Below are 25393 nucleotides of genomic sequence, written 5' to 3'. Positions count from 1 at the left end.
CCCAATTTCATAGAGCTACTTAAGCTAAGCACATTATAATTACGCTTACAAGAACAAAGTTATCAGCCTGATAGTGACTGGTATCCTGCTCAATTTTTGCTTAGCAAACAAAATGTTAAGCACCATTTCCTGTTGAACCTGAAAACTAACATACAAATAATTTTGCAATGTTTTTTTTTCTTTCATCTTCAGGTATACTTTTAAGACACCAAGCGATGAGTTTGATACAGGCGTTGTCCACGAGATTATTTCAGACGACTCAACAATTCTTCCCATCTACCAAGGAAAGATCATCGGCAAAGTGGAAAAGATCGACTGAACCGGTTTATCTAACTTAAACCCCCTAAACCAAAGTTATACATTACAAAGCATTACACATATATATGGCATTCTAACCTAGTTAATAAGTGAAGTTGAAAAAGAGAAAAGGGTAAAACAGATTAACTCAACGGATTAATACAAGTGTATACATGTACCTAAAATTTGGCTTGGTGTAAATTTATGCAAGCAGAAATTCCTAAACCAAAGCTCAATCAATCAATCAATAAAACATTTATTTCCACATTCACATCACATGGAGGCATCATCCTAAGAGCCGGGGCTTGTGGCGGATGTGCCCGTTACAAGATTACAGAACAGAACAAAACAGGAAAACAGCGCTAAAGCTATGCAGGTTATATCATAAAACCTTATTTGTTAACCAAGGTTAATAGCTAGGTACTTTGATTATAAATTTAAACACACCACTGGATATTTTCCGATAGCAATTAGTTTTTCCCTGCATTTTTGTAGACCTGACCAAAGAGATGATTTTTTAAAAATACAACACAAAAAAAGGTACTCAAATCAGAACTTAAAATGAATATTTTTTTGATATTAGGTTTCACAAACAATCTCAACTCTCCCAACACGAAATTAGACTCAAACTGCCAAGTTGTGTATAACTTTCATCCACCAAGCAAGAACAAAACAAACTTCAACTCTCATATCCTCAAGTCAAGCAGCTGAACTAAACTCTTTCAAAATGTTGTTTCCAAAACTTCATAGAATTGAAACTCTTGAGGTAGAGAAATTCAAGAGTTTTAAATTATTTACAAACATGTGAAATTTTTCTGTCTGTTTCTGTGTGGAATATTCCTCCAACAATTGAAACTCCCCTGCAGACTATTTTGTCACGACAGGGTTTGTACATAAGACGAGAATACCCGAAGTGTCGTCGGCACTAGATTGTGATGAGAAATAAGAATATAAAAACTCACTGTTCATAAGATGTCTACCTCAAATTAATTAATCCGAAAGCTTAATTAAAATAAGAGAAATCACCTTCTTAAACAGCATTGAAAGAAATAAACGATCAACTGTCCCTGTAATTAATAGAAAATTAAGTTTTATACTAATATAAATGATCCTGTAATTACCAAATTGCAAAATATAATAAGTTAACATGGAAAAGGAAGGGAAATACCAAATTAAATTTTGTAATGCACTCATTTTCAAATAGATCGAGCCCTCATGTTTCTGGTGATAAGGTCCCTAACCTTATGCTGAAATGGTGTAAATTACCAGTGCATTCGATACTAATATACCCTTGCACTGAAAAAATTTCAACATCCAAAACACCCAGAATGTTAAAAATCCAATTGAAATTTATACCATTTTAACGTGGAGTTCGAGACTTGTGATTTTTTTCTGCACTCGCATGAGGACTTGACATTTTCCTTGCTCTCCAAGATTTTTGATGTTCATATTTTGGCCGAGTAATAAAGCGTAGTTTTAAGATAGTTGGTTTTACGGATCTACACTCTCACAGAAGAAATAGAATTATGCAAAAGAACATGTATTGTGATCTCACAGGTTGCCATATGTGTTCAGTTAATATTATTATTTTGTTTTGTTTTTAATTGTTTCTTATTTATTTTGTTTTATTATTGATTGATTATTTTAAAACTTTTTGTATTTTAGTCATTTGTTTTTTTCCAAACCTTAAATTGTGAATGAAATTAACTCCAACCCCCTTCTTTGATTTGAAAGAGTTCTTCACTCCTCTTCCAATGACTTGATTAACGAGAGGAATTAAATCATCGATGGAGGTGTTTATGATTGATCCCAATTTTGTTTTTCCCTTTCGGACAGCAAGTGAAACAAACTCTTAAATTAAAATGCTACCTGTATAGTTACAAATACTTATATCAAACTGCCAATGTGTATAGATGATGATCCAACTCGTTTTGTTCGAGTCCGATCTTTTATATATATATATATATAAAAAGTTTTAAACAATGTAAAGTATTATTAAGAGTGAGATGAAAGATTAGGAGTCGGGATTGATGACGGTTTGTCTGTAGCGGATGTTTCAGGTATTTATTTGGTCAGAATTGAATTTTGAATACCAAATTGTTGAAGGCAACAGTATTAGTCTGCTGCCATCTAGTGTCTTGATTCACTTTCAACAAGGTACTCTCAACATTGAGCCATAACATAGTGTAATGGCCTTGGTTCACTCTTCAAGTTCCTCAATATCTAATTTTGCCCATTTTCTAACAAGCTTCCCTGCTGTTAACTTTGGACAACAATATTTAACTTACTTTCTTCTAAAATGTACTCATATTATTTGTACTTTTTACTTTGTTACATGGACTTAGTTTATTCTGTGAATAAGCTTGTTAAAGGCAGTGGACACTATTGGTAATTACTCAAAAAAAATTATTAGCATAAAACCTTACTTGGTAACGAGTACTGGGGAGAGGTTGGTAATATAAAACATTGTGAGAAACGGCTCCCTCTGAAGTGGAGTAGTTTTCGAGAAAGAAGTAATTTACCACAAATTTGATTTCGAGACCTCGAGTTTAGAATTTGAGGTCCCGAAATCAAGCATCTGAAAGCACACATCTTCATGTGACAAGGGTGTTTTTTCCTTTCATAGTTATCTCGCAACTCCGACGACCGATTGAGCTCAAATTTTCAAAGGTTTGTTATTTTCTGCATATGTTGATATACAGCAAGTGAGAAGACTGGTCTTTGACAATTACCAATAGTGTCCACTGGCTTTAAGAATGAAAGGAAACTGTTTTTCAGTTAGGACATCACAAAACAAAACAATCACCACCAAATAAATAAGGTCACTTGATGCATTTTGTTGACAGCACAAAATACCTGAACTAAAATTCATTACAAACTTAACTTTACAAATCTAAAAAGATATGTTTTTTATATATTATTAATGTGGTTTATTCAAAGGTAATATTTGTCCGTATTTTTTATTGATCCAACCGAATTTTACAACCAATCCAAAATTGTGTGTTCTTTACGACCCATTGAATGGCACTTGTCATATGTCCTTATTCCTTGAAACCTTGGCTCAAATTTGCTGACTGGTTTCACCAAAACCAAAACCTAGACGGAATTTCTTTGGGTGCTTAGCTTAAAAAGATTCTTGCTTAGCAAGAAAGGGTCACATCCCTGGAATAGCAAAACAAACCTATATTATATCTAAAAGCATTATTCTGCTCAACAAATTTGGGTTACCATGCAATATACTGTGAAATGTGTACTGCTTGTGGCTGGTTCCCTGCTGATTTTTGCTTAGCTGATAAAACTTTCAAGTAGTATCTTCTGCCAAGCAAAATAATGACCCTTTGCATATGATGCCACAAGCCCTAACAGCGGTCTCACTGAGGTCAATGAAGACCTATCATTGGCTGAGAGAGTTGCGGAATGTACGCTTGCGCAATTATTGTCACTTGTTTGACCTCGGTAATGGCAGGCAATGCAAGGTGTCTACAAAATGTTGCACTGCCAAGGTTTGGGTTAAAGTGATTGATATCTAGTAATAAAACATCCTGTACTTAAAAATGTCCCAGTATTGGAAATCCGACTCTTCAAATTTTCTTATTCTCCAACTGACTCAGTGAAATCTCAATGCTCCTAATTTCACTCAGTGTATTAATTGATATAGATTGTCTTTACTTGTAGATATATACATAATTTCTTTTTCTTGTGTATTTACTGACTTGTACTGCATGACACTTTGTCGTGTGACGTAACTTTTTCTTTTTGTTTTCTGCAAACTGTTGTATACATGAAAAAATAAATAATATTATGTGCTATATTTTTAAGAAATTTAAATTTGGATGTCATGTTGTGTTTTGTTTTGGAAAACAGGTCTCCATAGAAGTTTGTTTTAAAGGCAGGGTATACTTCTGGTGATTTTGCTAAGACATTTCTGTGTATCCCACCCAACATATGCCTAGACCAACCTGGGAAAAATAGAAGTACCCTTCTGCCCCCTAAATATCCTCTTAAGAATATTTGATGAGATTCCCAGAAACACATGTTATTGTGAGGTTTGACACCTGTAATATGTCCCCTCTTTCATGAGGACAAATGAGTGCATCACAATATGTAAATTTGACCTTGGAGCCCATCCGAATGGATGTGAGAGGGCGCTATTGGTAGCAATTAACATTGACGTAAGAGGGCGCTGTTGAAAGCAATTTACTATAACGTAGAGGGCGCTGTTGACAGCAATTGAAATTGACGTATGAGGGCGCTGTTGATAGCAATATACATTGACGTAAGAGGGCGCTCTTTATTATTTAGTTTTTTTTCTAGCTGAAAAGTCAACATGCACATTTCTAATTTGATTCTGCATACATGATGACATCCATGATTTCCGGAAGGTCAAGGCAGTCATAAAATGCTTCCTATGCAGTCGATACAAAGAGTTGCCGTTTTCTTTCTCTCCTCTCTCGTTTTCCTGGTTTTGGTGGTGTTTTATTTGGACAAAGTTAGGGAAACAGGTAGGGACAAACAAACAAATAGTCATATCATGATATTTATAAACAAACATATCAATATCATCGCTTTTTGTGCCTTTTTTCCTTTTTTGTGGGGGGGGGGGGGGGGCGGGGGATGACCATATCACATTTACATCACATGAACCATGGCATCACATGACACTAACTTAAATAGTCATCATAGACTCTCCTGTTTACCTGTTTACCTGTCTCAGACTTAAAACTAATGGCAAATTCCCCAAATTTGAATTACCCACAGGAAATCCTTCAGTATTTTGTTCTACTTTTAAGTTAAATTCTTAATTGAATTTTAACTTTAAGGCATTTGGGGACTTTGGTTTGAATTCGATCATGTTCAAAATTTCTGCAGGCATCCTCGTGCCTAGTTACATCCTGCCACCACTTTTTCAGATGTTCGATGACGTTTATGATGGACATGATGATGATGGAAGTGGGACTTTGTTTCCCTTTTTAAACTTGTCCTTGAATTGAGGAATTAATTGCTGAAACGGAAACGCTAAAAATTTTGCATTTGAAAGAGGAAAAGGATCTCCAACCTTCACCGGAGCAATTATTGTAAATGTCAAGACCACTACACTCGGAGTTTCCATCTTCTTATTCGATGGGAAAGAAAAACCCTCCAGACCACCCGATTTATTCAGTCATTAGTCTACTTGCCTGAAACTAAATCTACCTGCCTTAAGCTCGGGCCTGTGGTCCAGTCAGATTCAAGCCCTGGTAATGTTGATAAATTTGTTTCAGGCCTGTATGCTTCGTTTTTGAAAGGGCGCAAGGGCACCAAGGCATTTTCTCCTCGATGAAGGGCATCCTATTAATTTAAACTGTAAGTTTCTACTGGACATTGCATTTCAAGGGCACCAAGGTAATGACCATGGGCCATGGAGGCAATTGCCTTAGTTGCGCCTCTGTGAAGATATCAGGCATATCGTTTATCTTGGTGTAAATGTCAAGAAATATGTTTTTGTTAAATTTCTTGGAAACAGGTCACAGACAACCACCAATAGCAGATCACATCTCAAGAAGGCATCGAGCAAACGCTGTCAAGATGTCAGGGACAGATTCCGAATTAAATCCGTTTACTTGGTTGGACTACACAATCTTCTCTGCCATGTTGGCAGTCTCTGCCTTCACAGGATTATATCATGCCTGCGTCGGAGAGGGACAAAAGTCAACTGCAAAGTGAGTACATCATCTTTGTCTGTGGTGGGCAATTCATTTAAAATTTGACTTGTCAAAACGTTAACTTAAGATCAGGGCCCAATTTCAAGGAGCTGTTTAGCAGAAAATACTGCTAATAAAATATCTTGGCCTTGCAAAAAATGAGAGGGGCACCAGGCACAGCAATGTAAACTTCATGGAATGATGGCTGGTAATCTGTGTTTCTGGTGGTAATAACAATTAAAGGCACCTGGAAATAGGATTTTTTTTCTTTTAAACATAAGAGTATATGTTTATTAACAATAAAACAATTTTTTGAGTAATTGTTTGTCACGATTTATATGTTAAAAAATTAATTAAGTGCTTGGGGGGTTGACTCCGCCTACCTCTTTTGTGACGCAGGAAAAGGAAGACTTTGCCGCGATCAAACATAGACCCCCCTCGATGCGTAGATAAACACACGTGCAAAAGTACATGTAATTCTAAGACGTGAGTTTGTACGCTGCGAAAAAGGTTTTTTTTCTGGCATTTTCCCGGCAATGCCGACCAGGTGTATTGCTGCTGGATGTAGCAAAACAACTAAGGATGGAGTCAGTCTTCATCTGTTTCCTGCAGATCCCAAGTATAGGCGGTTGTGGGCTGCGAAAGTCAGATTAACTAGAGCAAAGTGGTCCGGTCCGACGTCTTTTTCAGCGCTATGCAGCGAACACTTCGAGCCGTCGTGCTTCGAATCCGGGATACACCACTCATTTTGACATGACGAGAACAGCCATTCTTAAACACGATGCCGTCCCAACAATTGTTCCAGCTAGTGGGAAGTCGAAGAAGGTATCTGAAATACGTGACGAACCCAGAGGAGCATTTGCTAAGCGTGAAAAAATTCGGGTAAGTTTGAACTTTGAGGGTATGTTTTTAGCTTTTGCCAAGTGACACGATTTTTTGTTGGTACCGCATGCGATTCACCGTGCGTGCAGGTCCTATGTGACCGTCCGCACATTATACAGCAGCCATAGTGCGTGCGTGCAGTCTGCTTCATGGCCGTATTTCTATAATAATACGTAGGCGGACCCACATCTTACAACCCATTTGGTCACTAAAAAGTCGCATAGTTAAATAAAAATAGCAGCAATAGCTTTTGTAAAAACCACTAGGCGTTCAACATGTTCAAGTTTCAATACGTATGTGTGTGTAAAATCGTGTCTAAATTTGTTTTGATGTGCCATGTTCCCAGACGTAATGTACGGGGGCCTGACTACAAATTTTCTCTTCAAATATCGCGCCTTGAAATACGTCACGAACAGCGCCCTCTCGGGTCGGGGCCTACTCGTAAATTTGAAAATACAATCAAAACTAATATTTTTAAACCTTAGTTAACTTTTTATTCACATTCCTCTCATAAAAACACATATTTTAGTGACAAAAGCTTTATTTAAAAAAAATACCACTTCCAGGTGACTTTAATAGTTTATTTATTTATATAGCACTAATTCAAATAGAATTTGTTCAAATCTGCTAAACAATTAAATATTAATAAAATTATAAGAAAATGCACTGTACCCCTACGCGCTATAATTAGGCCATGCCCAAAATGGGGACTTCCGCTAAAGCTTTGGCTAGATCGTTTGTCAGGGTTGAAGAAAAGGCAGACTCGGCGATCTAGCTGAAGCTGTAGCCTAAGTCGTCAGTTCGGACGTGGCCTTACACACATTAAAACCCTTTGCAGGTTTTTGATGGCTGATCGTAGTATGATGAGCATCCCAGTAGCCATCTCCGTCATCGCATCCTACCTCTCAGCAATCACCATCTTAGGTATCCCTTCCGAGGTCTTCACCTACGGCATTCAATACTGGATGGTCATCTGGAGTTTCTTTATCGCCATACCGGTCACTGCGATGATCTTCATTCCTGTGTTCCACGGATTGGGATTGACCAGTGCGTATGATGTAAGTCAATAACACCTGTTTCAGAACCAAATTGAAGAGGCGCACGTGTTTTTGCTCACACGTGCGCCGTGGGCGGAGCCTAATGGATCGGTCTATTGCAGTGCATGGTGCAGGACCACTAAGGTAGCACATAGTCATTTTTCAAACAATGTCTTATAATCCCCAAGAAAACTACAAGAACATTCAAACGAAATGGAATCTCTTCTATGAGATTGCTTGGAACTGGTTGCCTGTAAATTGCCTCGTGTGACATGGCACACAACCTGTGCAGTTGAATGGTTTCAAATAGTTGGTAAATTCACAGAATAATGGCACCAAGAGTAAGAGGGTTAATGTTCATATCACTTTGACTTTGTTTCTTGCAGTATCTTCACAAGCGATTTAGCCCGTTGGTCCGATCTATAGGAGCCTTGCTGTTCATTCTTCAGACTCTGCTGTACTTAGCTGTGGTTCTTTACGCTCCAGCACTAGCTTTAGAAGCAGGTACTAATTTAAAATAAAATAAAACACTTCCAATCTCTGGCTGTGCTCCTTGGTCATAATGGGTTGATGGGGCTGGCTGCCAAAGCGCCCTTGCATTGCGACCTTCTTAATTTAGTTCTTAGCTAAGGATGATTAGCCTCCCAAAGGATTGAAAGAGTAGGCGACAAGGGCCCAATTTCATAGAACTGCTTTTAAGCAGAAAATATAACTGAACAAATTTATGTTTAGCAGAAATGAGGAGGGTACCACTCACAAATTGTACATGTGACATGGTATTTTGGCAGGTGACCCAGTTCTAGTAAGCATAGTTACGTTGTCCTAAGCTACTTTTTGTGCTTAAGCAGCTCTATGAGATTGGGCCGAGGTTTTAAACGGCCATTTAAAAAACGTGTTTTTATTTCGCGTTTAAACATGACCACATGATGTCCTCTCAACCAGTAAGAATGGATAAACCGTCACTGGGGTAATAATTAATATTCAATAATGGGCATCTATTGGGTATACATAAAAACCATTGTATCCTTAGATCTTAGCATTACTGAACAATCTCAACTCCTTATGAGTATGCAGCACCAACGTCTGATCAATCACATCAACAACTTGTATCCTCACAGGTACCCAATTACACCTGAAGACGATCAGAGGGATACCGCAATCCTTTCTATGTCGTATTTCCACCATGCAAAGTTTCAAATCCTACTCACTTACACCTGGTCGATGAGAAGCAAATAGGAAACGTGTGTCATAACTGAGATTCAAACTCCAGACCGATTGCTAAACCTCTCTGCAATTTTATTTTATAAATATTATAATTATATTATTATAATTATATTACTAAATTATTTATTCACAACAATGGTTTATATTGATAACAATATAAAACGATACAACAATACTTCCAGATGAGCTTTGAAAAACAAAAACAAAGCAATTACTGTGATCCATAGACCAGCTGCCCCGGCCCCACATAATGGTTTTCAAACAAATAGTAGATAAAATATTTTATAGTTTTGGTTAAAAATAACAGAAAACGAACTAAACTAATAAATAAAAACAAACTACTTTCCATTACAATAACATCTAGTCAGTAGAAGATTTTTAATTCTTTGTTTACATGACATGAGTAATTTTTGTTAAAGTATCAACAAAAATAGGTAAATCGGAATAAAGTAAATGGCCGATAGAGTGTTAGAACGATTTACCAGCCTCACAAACAAATACCAGCTGTTGCCATAAACACAGACAAATACAACGTAGCTGCTTTGCAAACTAACCACAAATTTAAAGCAATTGGGGTCATACAGCAGTTGCTGCAAGATTAGCATGAACATCTGTCGTCTAAGCCTGGGCGACTAATGTCGAAGTTGTGACTATTGATTGCTTAGTCGAGTCACGACTACCATTTTTCAACTACTCCGTTAATCGGGCTGCCCAGGCCTACTGTTGTCACACTTCAAGGCACATGATTAATGCCAGATAATAATAATGCCAGATGATAATAATAATATCAAAGTCTTATACATAGCGCACGTATCTACCAAACAAGGTACTCAAGGCGCTGAGTATATACAAACTTCCAGAAAGATAGGTAATTGCAGTGATGAATTCTTATACCCAATTATGTAGCACCTTATAAGGGTTTACAAGGTGCTACGGCGCATACAGCAGCCACAGCCAGGAACACCGGGGCGAACCCCTTCTCTTTTCGATAAGTGCACTGGGTTCTTTTACATGCATTACACAACACATGGGACCAACGGCTTTACGTCCCGTCAGTATCTTGCTTAAGGACACAAGTGTCACGGCTGGGGATTCGAACCCACACTCTGCTGATCAGAAACACCAGAGTTTGAATTCGGTGCTCTTAACCGCTCAGCCACGACACTTCCACATAACTGCCTGACAGCCTCTCCTTGACAGACTATATTGAGAGACTAAACACTGTTTTGCGAATTGCCTATATTAAATTTAACTCAATTTTCATGAACATTTCTAACTTCTTCCCCTGAAAATTACGTTACAAAGTTTTGCTATAAACCATATATTAATGTGTAATTTTCTTTTCTTTATGAAGCGACTAAATTTCCAGTGTTTGCTACCGTAATGACAACTGGAGCGATCTGCACAATTTATACTGCCTTGGTAAGTATAAAAGTTGCATGGCCTGATTTTTTCCCCCGAAAAATATATTTTGAAATCTTTTTTTTTCTCTGAGTGAAATTTTGACAGATGATGTTGTTTCAAAATGAAAAACATTCAAAATAAGTTTTAATATGTTATGGACAAAACACAAGTTATATATGGTCATGTCCGAATAGGCAGCTACGGCTTTGGCTAAATATCCGCGTCATTATGTATTGAAGTATATGACATCCTTGGCAACACCCTTAGCAACAGCAGTAGCCGTAGCCGTCAATGCGGATATGGCCTATGTCACTTTTAAACTGCTTTCATATTATTGCTGATTGCTGTGAGATTATGTCAGGCCCTTAAAATTAGCAATTTTTAGTTCTTGATTAACTGCAGTTTTTGTGTGTGTGCAATACCTTAATATAAAGTTCAAAGCTTTCTTAAATCTATGAAGAGGAAAAAAAGGACAAATATTTAAATCTAAAATTTATCAGCCAAAGGCTAGACCTAGCATCCGTAATAGAAATTCTGTGACCATTAGGCCCTTGATGCTTGAAGCAACCATCTGTCATGTAATAAAAAGGGAAACTTCATTCCACAAGTGGCACGTGTTAAAAAACAATATCTTATTTTTTCCAGCGGAAGTTATGTGAAAATTGAGTCGTGAATGTTCATTCTTTTTTTTGGATTTCCAATAACTGGTTGCCTGTAAATTGCCTGGTGTGACACATCACCCTTAACGCCATTGGACACTTTCTGAACAGAACAAAAATTAAGAGTTCACAGATTTACAAATAACTTACAGGGTTTACGGAAGGTAATGGTGAAAGATTTCCCTTGAAATATTATTCCATGAAATAATTAAAACAATTATCAATTCTCCATATCGAGAATAACAGACTTATTTTAAACACATGTCATGACACGGCGAAACGTGCGGAAACAAGGGTGGGTTTTCCTGTTATTTTCTCCCGACTCCGATGACCGATTGAGCCTAAATATTCACTGGTTTGTTATTTTATATATAAGTTGTGATACACGAAGTGTGGGTTTTGGACAATACTGTTTACCGATGTTGTGCGATTGCTTTAAGGGCACTGGACACCTTTCTTTGGTAATTGTCAAAGACCACAATTATCACTTGGCGTATCCCAACATATAATGCATAAAATAACAACTCTGTGAAAAATTTAACTCAATTGGTCATCGAAGTTGCAAGCAAAAAATGAAAGAAAAAACTCACTTCAGTTGAAGTCTTTTAATATTTGAGTGAGAAATTACCTATTTATCAAAAACTATGTTACTTCAGAGGGAGTCGGTTCTCACAATGTTTTATACTTACAACAGCCCCTCATTGCTCATTACCAAGTAGATTTTTATGCTAAACAATTTTCTGAGTAATAACCAATAGCGTCCTGTGCCTTTAAAGGATGTGGCAATTTTAACATTTGGCAAAATTTAGAACTATATTTTTGCGTTATAATTTCAGGGCGGAATAAAAGCTGTCATTTGGACCGATGTATTTCAGTTCATCGTTCTCTTTGGTTCACTGGTAACCATCACCATCATGGGTATCATTCAGGCAGGAGGCATGAAGTATGTGTGGGACTTTAACTACGACGGGGGACATCTTAACTTCTTCGAGTGAGTAGGCATAAGTTGGATAATTATCTCATTTCATAGTTATCGTAATTTCAAACTTTGTTTCGTTTAGTTGTGTGTCTTGTTGTATGGTCTGAACGCAGAGTGTGTGGGTTGTGGTCTGTTTGGAATCTTAAACTATAATTGTGTACCTGTGATTTGTTATTTTGTGTCAGTTTATTTATTTGTTTATTTATTTATTTATTTGTTCAGGCTTTAAAAACATAAACAACACACAGCAACAATAACTAGAAATTTGTAATTTAAAAACATTAGGAAAACAATTAGAGACATATTTAAAAAGTATTTGGAAAGGTTTACAAAGAAACACATCATGAAAGAAGTTCATCAGGCTGGAAAATAATCACTTCTGTCAAAGAATCTTCCAGGAGCACAGCCAACCACTCACAAAGTTTCCTTTAAGTTTTGTTGACATTTGAGACTGTTTCTCGGATGCTGAAGACCAGGGCCCAATTTCAGAGAGGTGCTAAACACAAAAAATTGCTTAGCATGAAATTTCTTCCTTGATAAAAACATGATTACCAACATAATTTCCATTTAATGCGTATTGCCCGTTACTGGTATTCAGCTGTTGTTTGCTTATCATGAAAATCACGTGGAAATTTGGTAGGAAATCCTATTTTCATGAAGGCCAAAATTTCATGCAAAGCAAATTTGTTGGGCCTAGTAGCGCTATGGAATTGGGCCCTGAGCCCAATATCATGGCTCTGTTAACCTCTGTGCATTTTGCTCTACCAGCCAGGCTCCTAGTGCATGATTCCCATGCCTGCATCCTTTCAGACTGTAAAGGTGTTAACCTCGTTTCAGCCCTGTGTATGTGACAGCGTGCTCCTTGTGGCAGTTGAAAACAAGCATTTTTGTTTAAAAGTAAACCAATGTTTATTATTTATTTTCATTTGCAGCTTTTCACCCGATCCGACTCATCGATTATCTTTCTGGGGGTTAATCATCGGAGGGAATTTCAACACGCTGACCGTTTGGGCAGTCAGCCAAGTGTCTGTCCAGAGATTTCTGACTGCCAAAAATCTTAAAGAAGCCAAAAAGTAAGATTTTTAGTTTTTGTTTGTTTGTCTGTGAGTGGCTCTTGTTTGTCCTCCACCTTAATGGTTCACAAATTAGTGTCCATGAGAATGTCATGGCCAAGTGGTGCACTTGGACCCGGTTATGACACTTGTGTCTTTGAGCAAGATGCTTTATTATTATTATGAGCTTCTGATTTTGTTACATTTCTATGTACTGTTTAATTCTCACAATTGTTCTTTTTCTCCAACAAGAGTATGGAATAAACGTATTATTGAATCTAATAATTGATTCTCCTCACCTACAGGCATGAAAGGTATAAATGGGTAACTGCAAGGGTAGAAGTTTATTTTGTGTTTGCAAAGGCCTTTAGAGTGCAACGGCAGCCCGGGGCTGTACACTCCCTAGGAAGCTGAGAAAGCTGACAGGAAGGTTATATATAGATGTTATTTTTGCATGCCTGCTTCTCGAACACATTGTGTGGCCTCGTCCTGTGCAATTCAGCTCTTAGCTGCGAGTAAGGGTGATTTAGCCTCCCAAATTATTACTATTATTATAATTGACAGTTGATGTCAATGTTTTGCGTTTTTATGAAGTCATATTGCTGTCTTACCATTGTTGGTCTTTGCTTTTGTTTCACCAGGTCGGTTTGGTTCGGTCTACCAGGCACGGTCATTGTCTTGTCATTAGTGGGCCTCATTGGAATGGTCTTATTTGCATATTACAACAGTAAGTCACTCAAACCATCATTTTTTTCACTTTAAAATTAGGATCATAGATTAGTTTTTGACCCAACATAATACTGATTTATAGGCAAAATTATAAAGAAAGATATGATATAAGTCAAATGGGAAAGTTTCAGCAGAATAATGGGTGCTTTCCTGTGTCGAACCCGCAGGTGAGCCCCTGACAAGAGCTAATCGAACGATCACTCACCCTCTCGTGGTGACGTCATGCACCTCCAGCCAGCCCCAAGTGACCCATTCCACAAGCAGGGCACTTGGGGCTGACCTGGGTGAGCCCCTGGAATGACGTCAAAGCTATTCGAATGTACCGGGGGCAGATCCGGGGAAGCTAATCGAACAAGGCACCCATTGTGTCTACTTGCTGAGAAAACAGCAAAAATATTTCATTATATTTTCACACATTCGTCAAATCCATCCAAAAATAAATTAAACTATCAACAGCTGCAGTGCATCTCACCAAGTAAGTTTGTATTGCCATTAATTTTCTGTGTACTTACCCATCTATGACCCTGCCTTTAATGTAAGCTTGGAAGTTATTTGTTATTTGTATGGATTGCTGCTTGTTTTAATTCTATCATTCTTGTCTCTAAAATTATACTGTTTGAAGTTGTTCACTTCTGTACTTGGGTGAGGTTGGCAGTGAGTAGTGTTGGTTCTGGAAAGAACAGGTGGATGACAACTCAATGTTTCCATCAGTATGCTCTGATGGTTTTCAGGAAAATTCTCCTGAAGACGATTAAAGCAAACTGATCGAAACATTTCGCCAGAAGACGATTAGAGCAAACTGATCAAAACGTTTCTCCTGAAGACGATAACAGCATACTGATCGAAATGTTTCTCCTGAAGACGATTCGAGCAAACTGATCAAAACGTTTCTCCTGACTGATCGGAACCTTCTCCTGATGACAATTAGAGCATACTGATTGAAATGTTTCTCCTGATGACGATAAGAGCAAACTGATCGAAACATTTCTCCTGAAGACGATCAGAGCAAACTGATCAAAACATTGAGAACGTTATTCAGCAAGCTTCACTACCTTAAAGAGATAAACACATGGTGCTACTGCAAACCTCACCTAATTGTACTCCCACCATGTAAAATTTCAAATCCCACTTTTGTAATGGTTTCATCTTTTTTCTGCTTTTGTCATATTTTCAGATTTTGTAACTCCATTGAACCCTTCCCTGAATGCAACGGTAGCAAGTAAGAAAATAGTTTCATGCTTTGTTTTCTTTTTGCATTAATTCTCATTGTAGCTGCATGTACTCTGCCAAATAGACCCCTTGAAAAATGTACAGCAAACTTACACAGGTCTTTCCTGTCAACCATTTGTGGGTTTTTGGGCCGAGCGATCAGGGCCCAATTTCATGGCTCTGCTTACCGTAAGCACAGAATCGGCGCTTACGGAAGCAGGGAATTCTGTGCTTAGGGCAAGCGTATTTCACGGGTTAGCAGCGAATTTTGGCTTCTGCGCGTGCGTACTCCACGTTACTAGGCATTCTACGATTACAAGGCTAGCGCAGAAATTCGGCGCTTGCACGAAAGCGGGGAATCGTGATCGTAAACGCAGAATTCGGCGATAAGCAGAGCCATGAAATTGGGCCCAGGTTCACTGGACCCAAGCTCTAATGCAGGCCTGATGCTTCATGGAGGCAACAAAGGTGATTGCCTCCAATCAGGTTCAGGTTCAGGTTCAATACCCGGTCATGACACAGGTGTTCTTAGAGCAAGGCACTTAACCAGAATTGCTTCGTAGAAAGTTGGGAAGGTAGTGCATTCTTCTGCTTTACCAGCCAGGCTCCTAGTGGATGAAACCTATGCCTACATCCTTACAGAATATGAAGGGGGGTAACCCTGTTTCAGCACAAATCTTCAAGTGTAGCCTTTACCTTGAATTGCCTGTCCAGAGATAATGGGCAATCTCTCATAATTTTTAAAAGGAAAATGTCCCAAATGGTGGAAATGGTAGACGTGCAAAGTCCAAAGTTTCGTTCGCATTGTGCAATGGGTCAATACACATGATTGAATGTTTATGCATGTTTTCAAAGAACTGGACTACGCATTCTGAAATAACACATTCCATGTAAGGAATTACTTTGGTTGGTGTTTGGCTTTATCTATTTTGTCTCCTTTTTTTTTTTTTCAATAGACCGTTTTGAATAACCCCTTTGTTCCCAGGCCGTATTGGCGTTCTAAACGCGTGCATCAATGAAGCACGCAGCACGCATAGAATGATTTCTACGGCACACGCCTGCATACACACATGCACACCCACACAGAGGCCATGTTGTGGCCAGATATTTGAATGGTAACGTCATATTACAAACGGTTTATTTTTGTAAGACTCAATTTCTATAAACCAAATGAAGTGGCTTTTTCTCTGAAATAATTTGACCTGTATTTTGTTTGTTTGTTTGTATTGTAGCTACGGTGGCCGGGAACGGACATCAACCACATTACACACCTAACTTCAAAAGTTCTGATCAGGTATGATTGAATGATTTCAAGAGTAAGATGTTCTCAGGAAATTCTTTTTTTTTTTTAGGAGGAGTGAAATCTCAAAGCGCTGTTGGAAAGTGAAAGAGGGAAAACCAAGACTGTTGAATACAAAAATACAGAAACTACAGAAAGAACTACAAAATGCATACAAAGACAAATTTCACAAAAAGATATGTCTTAAGCTGTTCTAGAGAGGATCTTTCTGTTATGCTATTAGGGAGTGAATTCCGGAGATGTAACCTGAAAAGCCCTTTGACCATATGCTTTGCAGTCCTCATCAGTAGTACAGAAATAATAGACCGATCCAGTAGGCTCCGCCCACAATGCACGTGTGAGCAAGTACACGTGGGGCTCTCCAATGCCTTTCTGCACAATTCTGCCGCGCGCGCCAAGATACGCGCACGCATGTCAGACCTTAGTGTCGGACCTTCGTTGGGTGTGATTGGTCAATACGCAGTGGGGCGGAGCTTAATGGATCGGTCTATTGTAGATGCATTCACCACATGCTACAATATTGTAGTGTGGGAATAGTTTATGGAGCGGGACAGTTTATTTGTTTTCTTATTTTGTTTAATTCTGAATATTGGGTCAGTTTCCCTTCTTTGTTTGACAATTTTATATTTTAAATAAATAAGTTGCACCCCCTTAAAGGATTTGGGTACTTTTTCAAAATGTCCACAGATTTACATTAAACTTACAGGGTTTGAAGATAATGATAGTGGAAAGCTTCCCTTCAAATATTACTAACTGATGGTGTGTAGTTTTTGAGAAATGAGTAAAACAAGTCACAAAATAATTTTCATCTCAGGAAGACCAAAATTATTTTAGCATGTAAAATCCCATTAACCAGTTATGATATTATACCAAAACCATAGCATAACTGGTTAATACGTTTTTACATGCTAAAACTGAGACGAAAATTATTTGTTTTACTCATTTCTCAAAAACTACAGCACCTCAGTAAGTAAAATTTCAAGGGAAGCTTTCTGCTATTATGATCTTCAAACTGTGTAAGTTTATTGTAAATCTGTAGACATTGTGTCTTGTGTTAGGAAAAAGTACATAGACCCTTTAAAGGTGATACCCTTGCTGACGATTTGCAGTGATCTTGGATTTGATCCCTGGTCACACGCCAGCTAACGGTTGATTGGTTTGTCACTGGCTCCCCGAACAAAGATATTGACAAACTAGGGAGACTGTCATTATAGCGCTGGATAGCTCAGTTGGTAGTACGCCAGCGCATTAATCTGGAGGTCGTTGGTTCAAACCCTGCTCTAGTAAATTTTTCAACCCCAAATTTGTTTTTCTTTGACACAGATTCTGGTGTATTTTGTGAGTATGGAGTTTGGAAAGATACCAGGCATTCAAGGTCTGTTTGTGGCTTGTCTCTTTGCTGGTACCCTCAGGTAAAACGTTACATCAATCTCAACCTGTGAAGACTTAGATACTCTCTCTATCTGTCTGTCTCTCTCTCTCTCTCTAGTTGGCCGAGGTTAAAATTATGTTAAGGTTTAACCATTATTGTCTAATCCTTATTAAGTTGGGAAGATCAGTTTGAAGCAACGTGATGACCCTGGCTAAGCGGAGCTTTTGTCTTCCAATGCTGTCCTCAGTATTATAGCAACGATCCTTGCTAAACCTGTGACCATTTCTCAAGTTCTCGAATGTTTGACCCTTTAAAGTGATGAATTTTCTTTCATTAACACTTTGATAAGAAGAAAAGGGACACATCTCAAATTATGTATAGCTGTTATTTTTACAATTCTTGATGTGTAAGTGTAGAGTGCCTAGAAACACGGAGTACGCATGCGCACAAGCAAAAATTCCCTTTCACTTGACATAAACATGTAATTCCCTGCTTCCATAAGCGCCAATTTTTGCTTACAGTAAGCAAAGCTATGAAATTGTGCAGGTTATAGCAGTATGTTATTAGCAGACTTACTCAAGTCTAATGTTAACTTCCCATAATGCATCACCTTATAACATGGCCGCTCATATGTATTAGTCACTATTCTCTTATCATATAAAGCTCGACTAGCCTCTACCATAAGAAGTTGTTCCCTCCTTTACACAGGTTTATTAGATCAATATATATTTTTTGTTAACAGTACCGTGTCATCTGGACTTAACGCCCTCGCTGCGGTCACTTTAATGGACATAATCCGACCCTGGAGGGGCGGTAGTAAAAGCCGAGCCGAGTCGACAGTCAGCGAAGAAATAACAACCAACGCTACCGAGAGTACATCGACCTTAAACTCAACGCAAAGTGCTGTTGCTGTCAATCAAGCACAGGACAGATGCGATACCGTCATTTCTAAATTACTAAGTAAATAAATTGTTTGTCAACAATTGTGTTAGAATGGGGCCTATAGCTTATCAGTACAAAAAAAATGCTTAGCAGAGAAATTTTTTGGGTTACCAGCCAAAATACCACGTAATATGAGTTGTTTGTGACTGGTTCCCTGGTAATTTTTGCTCAGCAGAAACAATTTCTGAGCACTGTTTTCTGCTGAACAGTTTCTTGAAATTGGGCCCGATAAGAACAGGTTTAGACAACATTTTTCAAAAAAATCCTAACTTTGTGTGTCAAGTAATTAACCACAAGAGAAACTGAGCGGGGGTCATTTCACAAAGAGTTCTTACAAAAATTATATGGGTCGACAAACAACTCATTTTGCTCAATTGCATCACAAATGTTTTAAAATTATTATTTTCTAATCTCAACACCCTTTTGATTATTTTTCTCTGCCCACATCAAGTAATAAACCACAAGAGAAATTGATCGGGGGTCGATTTCACAAACTAGGCTTATCTCAAGTAAGGACGAGTTATTTAAAAAAAAAATGATATGGGTTGACGAACAACTCATTTTACTCAGTCGTATCACACATCTTAAAATTTTTTATTTTTAATCTCAATACCCTTTCTTGATTATTTTTCTCCGCCCACATCAAGTAATAAACCACAAGAGAAATTGATCAGGGGTCGATTTCACAAACTAGGCTTATCTCAAGTAAGGACGAGTTATTTAAAAAAAAAATAATGATGGGTCGACGAACAACTCATTTTGCTTGGTCGTATCACACATCAAGTAATAAACCACAAAGAAACTGATCGGGGGTCGATTTCACAAAGAGTTAGGACAAGTCTTATCTCAAGTTAGGACAAGTTATTTAAAAAAGAAATGAAATGGGTAGACGAACAACCCATTTTGCTCGATCGCTTCACAAATGTTTTAAAATTTTTATTTTCTAATCTCAATACCCTTTTGATTATTATTCTCTGCCCACAGCTGCAGGATATGGCGTCGTATCCATTGCTCTTGCGTTCATCGCGTCTAAACTTGGCAGTCTGGTGAAGATGGCCAACACAGTACTAGGAGGCATAGGGGGACCACTCCTTGGTGTCTTCTCATTAGGAATGTTGTATAGACGAGCAAATACAGGGTAAGTTACAAGGGCCCGCCGAGTTGCACCAAATTAAAATTAATTTGGAGGGTCCTAAATTAAATTTTTGGTTTCAGACAGGTGAACTTAAAGACACTGGACACTATTGGTAATTGTCAAAGACCAGTCTTCTCACTTTGTGTATCTCAACATATGCATAAAATAACAATTAGCCGTTGAAGTTGCCGAGATAATCATGAAAGAAAAAACACCCTTGTCACAGGAAGTTGTGTGCTTTCAGATTCTTGATTTCGAAACCTCAAAATCTAATCTTGAGGTCTTGAAATCAAATTCACGTAAAATTACTTCTATCTCGTTACTTCAGAGGGAGCCGTTTCACACAATGTTTTATACTATCAACAGCTCCCCACCACTCGTTAACAAGTAAGGTTTTATGCTAATAATTATTTTGAGTAATTACCAATAGTATTCACTGCCTTTAACATAACAATTACATTCGCTTGGCTCATGACAGGAGTTGTGTCAAACGACTACAACAGTCAATCTTTCGACTTCTAGTGCGTCCAGTCGCTCCTAAACTGTTTCAGACGTCAAACTTTTCATGTACTTAATTCAGAATTTGTTTGTTTGTTTGTTTTTGTTTGTTTATACAAAACTGAGAAGTTGTTTGTTTTGTTTTCAGCGGAGCTCTGATTGGGATGCTGGTTGGGTTTTATCTTTCTTTATGGGTCACAATAGGAGCAGCTATAAACCAGGATGAGAATGGGAATGTTAAAGAGGATGCATTTGCTTTGTACAGGGTAAGTCATTGTAGTAGCGTCTCATGAGTTTCAAGATTAATTATCCAAAATGGTTTCTATGCTCTCTATCCTCTCTTGTACATACTTCATTTCAAGTTATTTATTTCTTATTTGCTATAACACTTTATAACACCCCTTACAAATATTCTGCCTAGAGCGCGTCACATGGTATGTCTTAGTTTTACTAGATGGTGGCCTCGTGATAGTGCATCATTTGCCGACGTCTTTTTACCCACCTCGAACCCAATCAGTTGTGCATCTGTGTATCTGAAACGCGCGTATGAACATTATGTGTGCGAGGATGATAAATAGTCTGTTGGAGTGTTATAAAACAAATATTGACTGCTTTAACTCGGGCGTATCGGTCCTCGGTGATCCCCGGACCATTCCATTTCCCCTCGGCTGCGCCTCGGGAAAATAGAACGCTCCGGGGATCACCTCGGTAGTCGCAGTTTTAACCATAGCACGTATGTAAAGCAGTCAATATTTGTATACTATTAATTTTGTATACTTATGTTTTCTTACCTTTCAATGTACTGATATTCTCATATTGAATTATTTTCCAAAACGAGCATGAAATAACGGTCATATTGACTTAAATTGAATCTATGTTAAATGATGTCGTCCTTGCTCCCTAATGGAAATAATATTGCACGTCTTCGCTTCTTCTCACCCATACACTCTTGCTTTGCGTAGAGCCGAGCACAAAGAGCCATTCCAACATCTTTATCTACATCTCCACGTACTGCATCTCTTTGGAACTCCTTGCCTGGTGAATGTTTCTCTCAATCCTACAATCTACAAACCCGGTCATATCTCGCTGCCCCCCCCCACACTACGGCCCCTGTGCCCTCCTTTCAATGTTGGTTTCTCATTGGGTGGTCAGCGCTCCCATCAACATTGACAGGGGGACGGGGGTCAGAATGTTTATTGGCAGTGGGGAGGGCACAGGGAATGTTATTTATTGTCAAGTTGCGAAAGGGTGGCCCAAGCATTTTGGTCGAGATTGTAGAATATCAACTCAGACCTTCAGCCCTCCTGAGTTATTTTCAAGAACTTGTCATTATATTATATTTATATCTGAAATGTTTTCATCGTCTTTGCTGAGAAAAAGTTTTTAGTCTTGTTTGGGGCAAACTTGCATAAAAATTGAGGGAATTTTTTTGTCTGTAATGTTGTAGATATCGTTTATGTGGTATAGTGCCTTTACCAGCTTGGCTACCTTCGTAGTTGGGGTCATTGTCAGTGAGATCATAAGATGTTCTATTCCTGATGAGAGATACAAACGAGTGGATCCTCTCCTCTTAGCCACGTTTTTACGGTAAGAATCTTTTTTTTATAGATAATTAAGGGCATTTAAAAAAAGAATTAAAGGTGCCAAGGCCAGACGGCTACTTCAAGGTGAGGGCTACATTTAGAGGAACATTACAGAATTGGTAAGAAAAAATCTTGTCTATGATCACAGATTTACATAAAAATTATACACAGTCTATGATGATGATGGTAGGAAACATGACTTGAATTATTTCTGGCTGAAAAGGCATTTTTTATGAGAAATAAATAATGCTAATTTCCTGTTTGGAGTTTTTCGCTCAGAGAGCGTTTTCAGTTTTTTTTTTAATCGATGTCATACAAATGTGTAATCGGTTTTTCACTATATCTCGTGACCCAGATGGCCGATTGATCTCAACCTTCTACAGGTTTGTAAGTTTATGTATATATGGTGGATTACATAAAGTGCTTACACTGCCAGCAACTGTTTTGTTGTCAGCAAACTCAATTCTGTAATGTCCCTTTAATGGATTTGGGATACCAACCCAAATCAACCGTCACCAGGGGCAGGATGTAACCATTCTCTCCTAGAGCTGAATCATAAAGGTCACGACCTGGACTCAAACCGATTTTGATCTTGCTACCTTTTCAATTGACAGGCCAAAGGGTTGGCATAAAATCTCCACAGGCACTGAGTCCCACAACCCTGACCTTCAGATTGGCGATCCGGTGTTTCAAAGTTTATTGGCCTCCAATAATCATACCATGGACCAGGAGAATGAGTCGCTTCTCGGTGACCTCGAAGGAAATGACATCCATGAGTTGGGGTCAGTGCAAAATGAGGTCGCGGATGTTCGACATGTACAGTATTAAGCAGTATTAATATATTGATAGTTTTTTTTATATGTGTATTTAAAAAATAAATTACATTTCTGAAATGTGTAATTGCTATAACTTTTATTTTGATTTTCTTCTACTTTTTTGTTATGATTGTTTTGTTTCATAATGAACGTGCTAAATTGTTTTTATTTTTAAAAGGCAAGGGTATAAGTGAACAAGGCTGCCATGACTGAAAGAAATTTCAACCCATGTTTTTTCTTCTTCAGGAAAATATGAAGATATACTTCACATAATTTTGCCCAAATTAGAAGGTTTATATACTTATTTGCTATGTACAGTTTTGCTTATGTATTTGGCATTCCCTAGAGCCTAGTCCATAGTCTGGTACTCCCAATATGCAAAGGATACACCTCTGGATTTGAGTTCAGATACCAGACTTGTAATTTAAGTCGTTCTCAGCCATTGTGAAATGTTATATTTCGTTGTCAACTGTCTGCTGCTTTAGATGAACTGGTCGATTGTCTTAATCGTATATAAATGTAGACATATACAATAAAACTAACTGTGAATAATTTGTTTCAAAAAGTAGTAGGGTTTCTTAAATATCATTGAAAATCTGGAGCAGTTACATGTATGTCAACGGAGGAAGAATAATCCATAATTGGAACACTTTGAATACACAATCTGAGAAACATTCATGATTTAACATTTTTTTTTTCAGATTGAAATCTTTGAATCCCTCTCTCTAAAGCCACTTTATTGATTGTTATATACATTATCAACTGCTGCAGTGTTTCTTATCGTACTATGTCAGTTTTTATGGTCGTTAATTTTGGAGAAACTGCGGAAGGTTAACCCTCCCTTTAAAAAATACATACAATCTTGGGAGACAAAGAGACAAAATAATCCAACATATTTCCCCTTTCAAGTGAACTCAGCACAATCTGTATTTGTTTTTGGTTTCAGAAAAAATGAAGAAATTTCTCCAACTTGAGTGGTAAGAAATCATTCAGCCTCAACTCGCCATTTCCACCCAAATTCCATTCTTGAAAGTGCACTCTTGCCCTCTTTCATCCTTCATAATTTAAAGTTTATTTCATTTATTGAAACACTCAACCACGGAGGAATCATTACCAATTTTGTTATACATGTTTCCCAAAGGAATTGTTTACCCTATCAAAAGTTCCGTTTTGTGTATCTGAGGTAAATTTCGCAAATCAGCCACGGTGCTCAGGTTTTTACGTATTTGCTTGTAGCATGAATGTGTACTAATTAGGTTGTTACAATACACAATTTGAACCATAATCATGAAAAACCAAGCTCCAAGTGGCCATTTCTTTTCTGGCCCAAAATTGTTTTGACCTTTTATTGTAGGGGTACCAGTCAGAACTGTTCATTGCATCCTTAAACAGCATTTATTAAATTATTTTAATTTTATACAGTTTCATGTTACCCTAATCCTAAAAAATGTATATTTGCCTTTAAGCAGGAAATATTGCTTCTATTTTGTGCTAAGCAGCAATGAGCATGATACTAGTCACAAATTGTAAATGTGACATGGTATTTGTTTGCTGGTAATTTTATTCTGGTCGGCATAGTTTTTGTTTTTGCTTTGCTCTTTTTTTGTGAAATTGAGCCCTGCATAAAGGCTAAACACACTTGCCATAATAGGACTGTTTAAAAAAAAATCATAATTTTAGATCATTTTTGTTTGGAAAAAAAAGGCTATAAAAAAATTCGACTAAAATGACTTGTGAAAATGTTAAAGATTTTGTGTAAATGGTCTGACATTTCCATCTCAGTAGGGTCCTTCTCGAAGGCTAAAAGGAACACTTTGCTGGGGTTGAAACGTCAGACCATTTAAACTGTTTAGAGTTATTTTTGTTTTAATGGTGACTGCTTATCATTTAGCAACTGCATGCTTCAACAGATGTCAAAACATTTATTTTGTTATAAGTATGTTTTTAAGAAGACCTGATGACCAGGGTCCAATTTCATAGAGCTGCTTAAGCACAAAATTTTGTACAATCCTTGCTTAGTAAAATCAGATTACCGGCCAAGACTCCAACAAATTGTTATGCCAAGTTTACAACAGCTAAATACCAGTCGCAAGCAATGTATATGGCATTAAATTTGGCCAGTAACATGTGTAAAATAAGCAAGCTATTTTTGTACTTTTGCTTAAGCAGCATGAAATTGGCCCCAGGAGCCAATTTCATGGAATTCTGTGCTCACGTCAAGCATATTTCACAGGTTAGCGGGGAATTTGGGCTGAACATTACTAGGCATTCAGCTGGACCAGAAATTGGGCAGTTGCACGTAAGCGGTTTGCCCTTTGCAGAGCCATGAAATTGGGCCCAGAAATATCATTGATGTAGGGGGCATTACCCTGGATATTTGAGCTACCAGTAAATAACCACTGGGGTGAAGGTTAAGGGGTGGGAGGGGGGGGGGGCATCAAGGCAACATTATCACTTTTATGTGCCCTCCTTTTGTTTAGGAAAGTGTTTAAAGATCTGAGTAGAACCGGGGGTCGACAAAATAGCTATATTTTCAAAGACAGGGGACTGTTAACAGACCCCATTGTTTGGTGGGTATGATTGGGGGCGGGGGGA

At 37.9% G+C, this 25393-nt stretch overlaps 2 protein-coding genes across 6 annotated transcripts in view; both read left to right on the top strand.

Annotated features, from left to right (window-relative positions):
• Nucleotides 1–4094, top strand: part of LOC139943967 (axin-1-like) — a 38338-nt gene extending 34244 nt beyond the window's left edge. For both annotated transcript variants that reach the window (XM_071940883.1, XM_071940884.1), the window contains exon 11: nt 193–4094. In XM_071940883.1, the coding sequence (XP_071796984.1) occupies nt 193–319 (127 nt within the window). In that variant the 3' untranslated portion in view covers nt 320–4094. The remainder of the gene's footprint in view (nt 1–192) is intronic.
• Nucleotides 4095–4624: 530 nt separating this feature from the next.
• Nucleotides 4625–25210, top strand: LOC139943781 (sodium-dependent multivitamin transporter-like). Of its 4 annotated transcripts, XM_071940586.1 has the most exons (17): nt 4625–4799; nt 5801–5996; nt 7699–7918; nt 8284–8401; nt 10476–10543; nt 12021–12175; nt 13096–13236; nt 13857–13942; nt 15119–15163; nt 16386–16447; nt 17777–17865; nt 18568–18785; nt 19752–19905; nt 20549–20666; nt 21848–21987; nt 22598–22765; nt 23745–25210. In XM_071940586.1, exons 1-17 carry the CDS (start codon nt 4697–4699, stop codon nt 23770–23772), a joined length of 2109 nt encoding a protein of 702 aa, XP_071796687.1. In that variant the 5' UTR covers nt 4625–4696; the 3' UTR covers nt 23773–25210. The 4 variants fall into 4 exon arrangements, with proteins under 4 accessions (XP_071796687.1, XP_071796689.1, XP_071796685.1 ...); XM_071940588.1 differs by lacking the exon at nt 22598–22765; XM_071940584.1 differs by having other exon boundaries at nt 22598–25210.
• Nucleotides 25211–25393: the final 183 nt, after the last annotated feature.

This window comes from Asterias amurensis, chromosome 11 (genome assembly GCF_032118995.1).
Source record: "Asterias amurensis chromosome 11, ASM3211899v1".
Lineage (NCBI taxonomy): Eukaryota > Metazoa > Echinodermata > Asteroidea > Forcipulatida > Asteriidae > Asterias > Asterias amurensis.
This window is presented reverse-complemented; position numbering and strand designations above follow the sequence as displayed.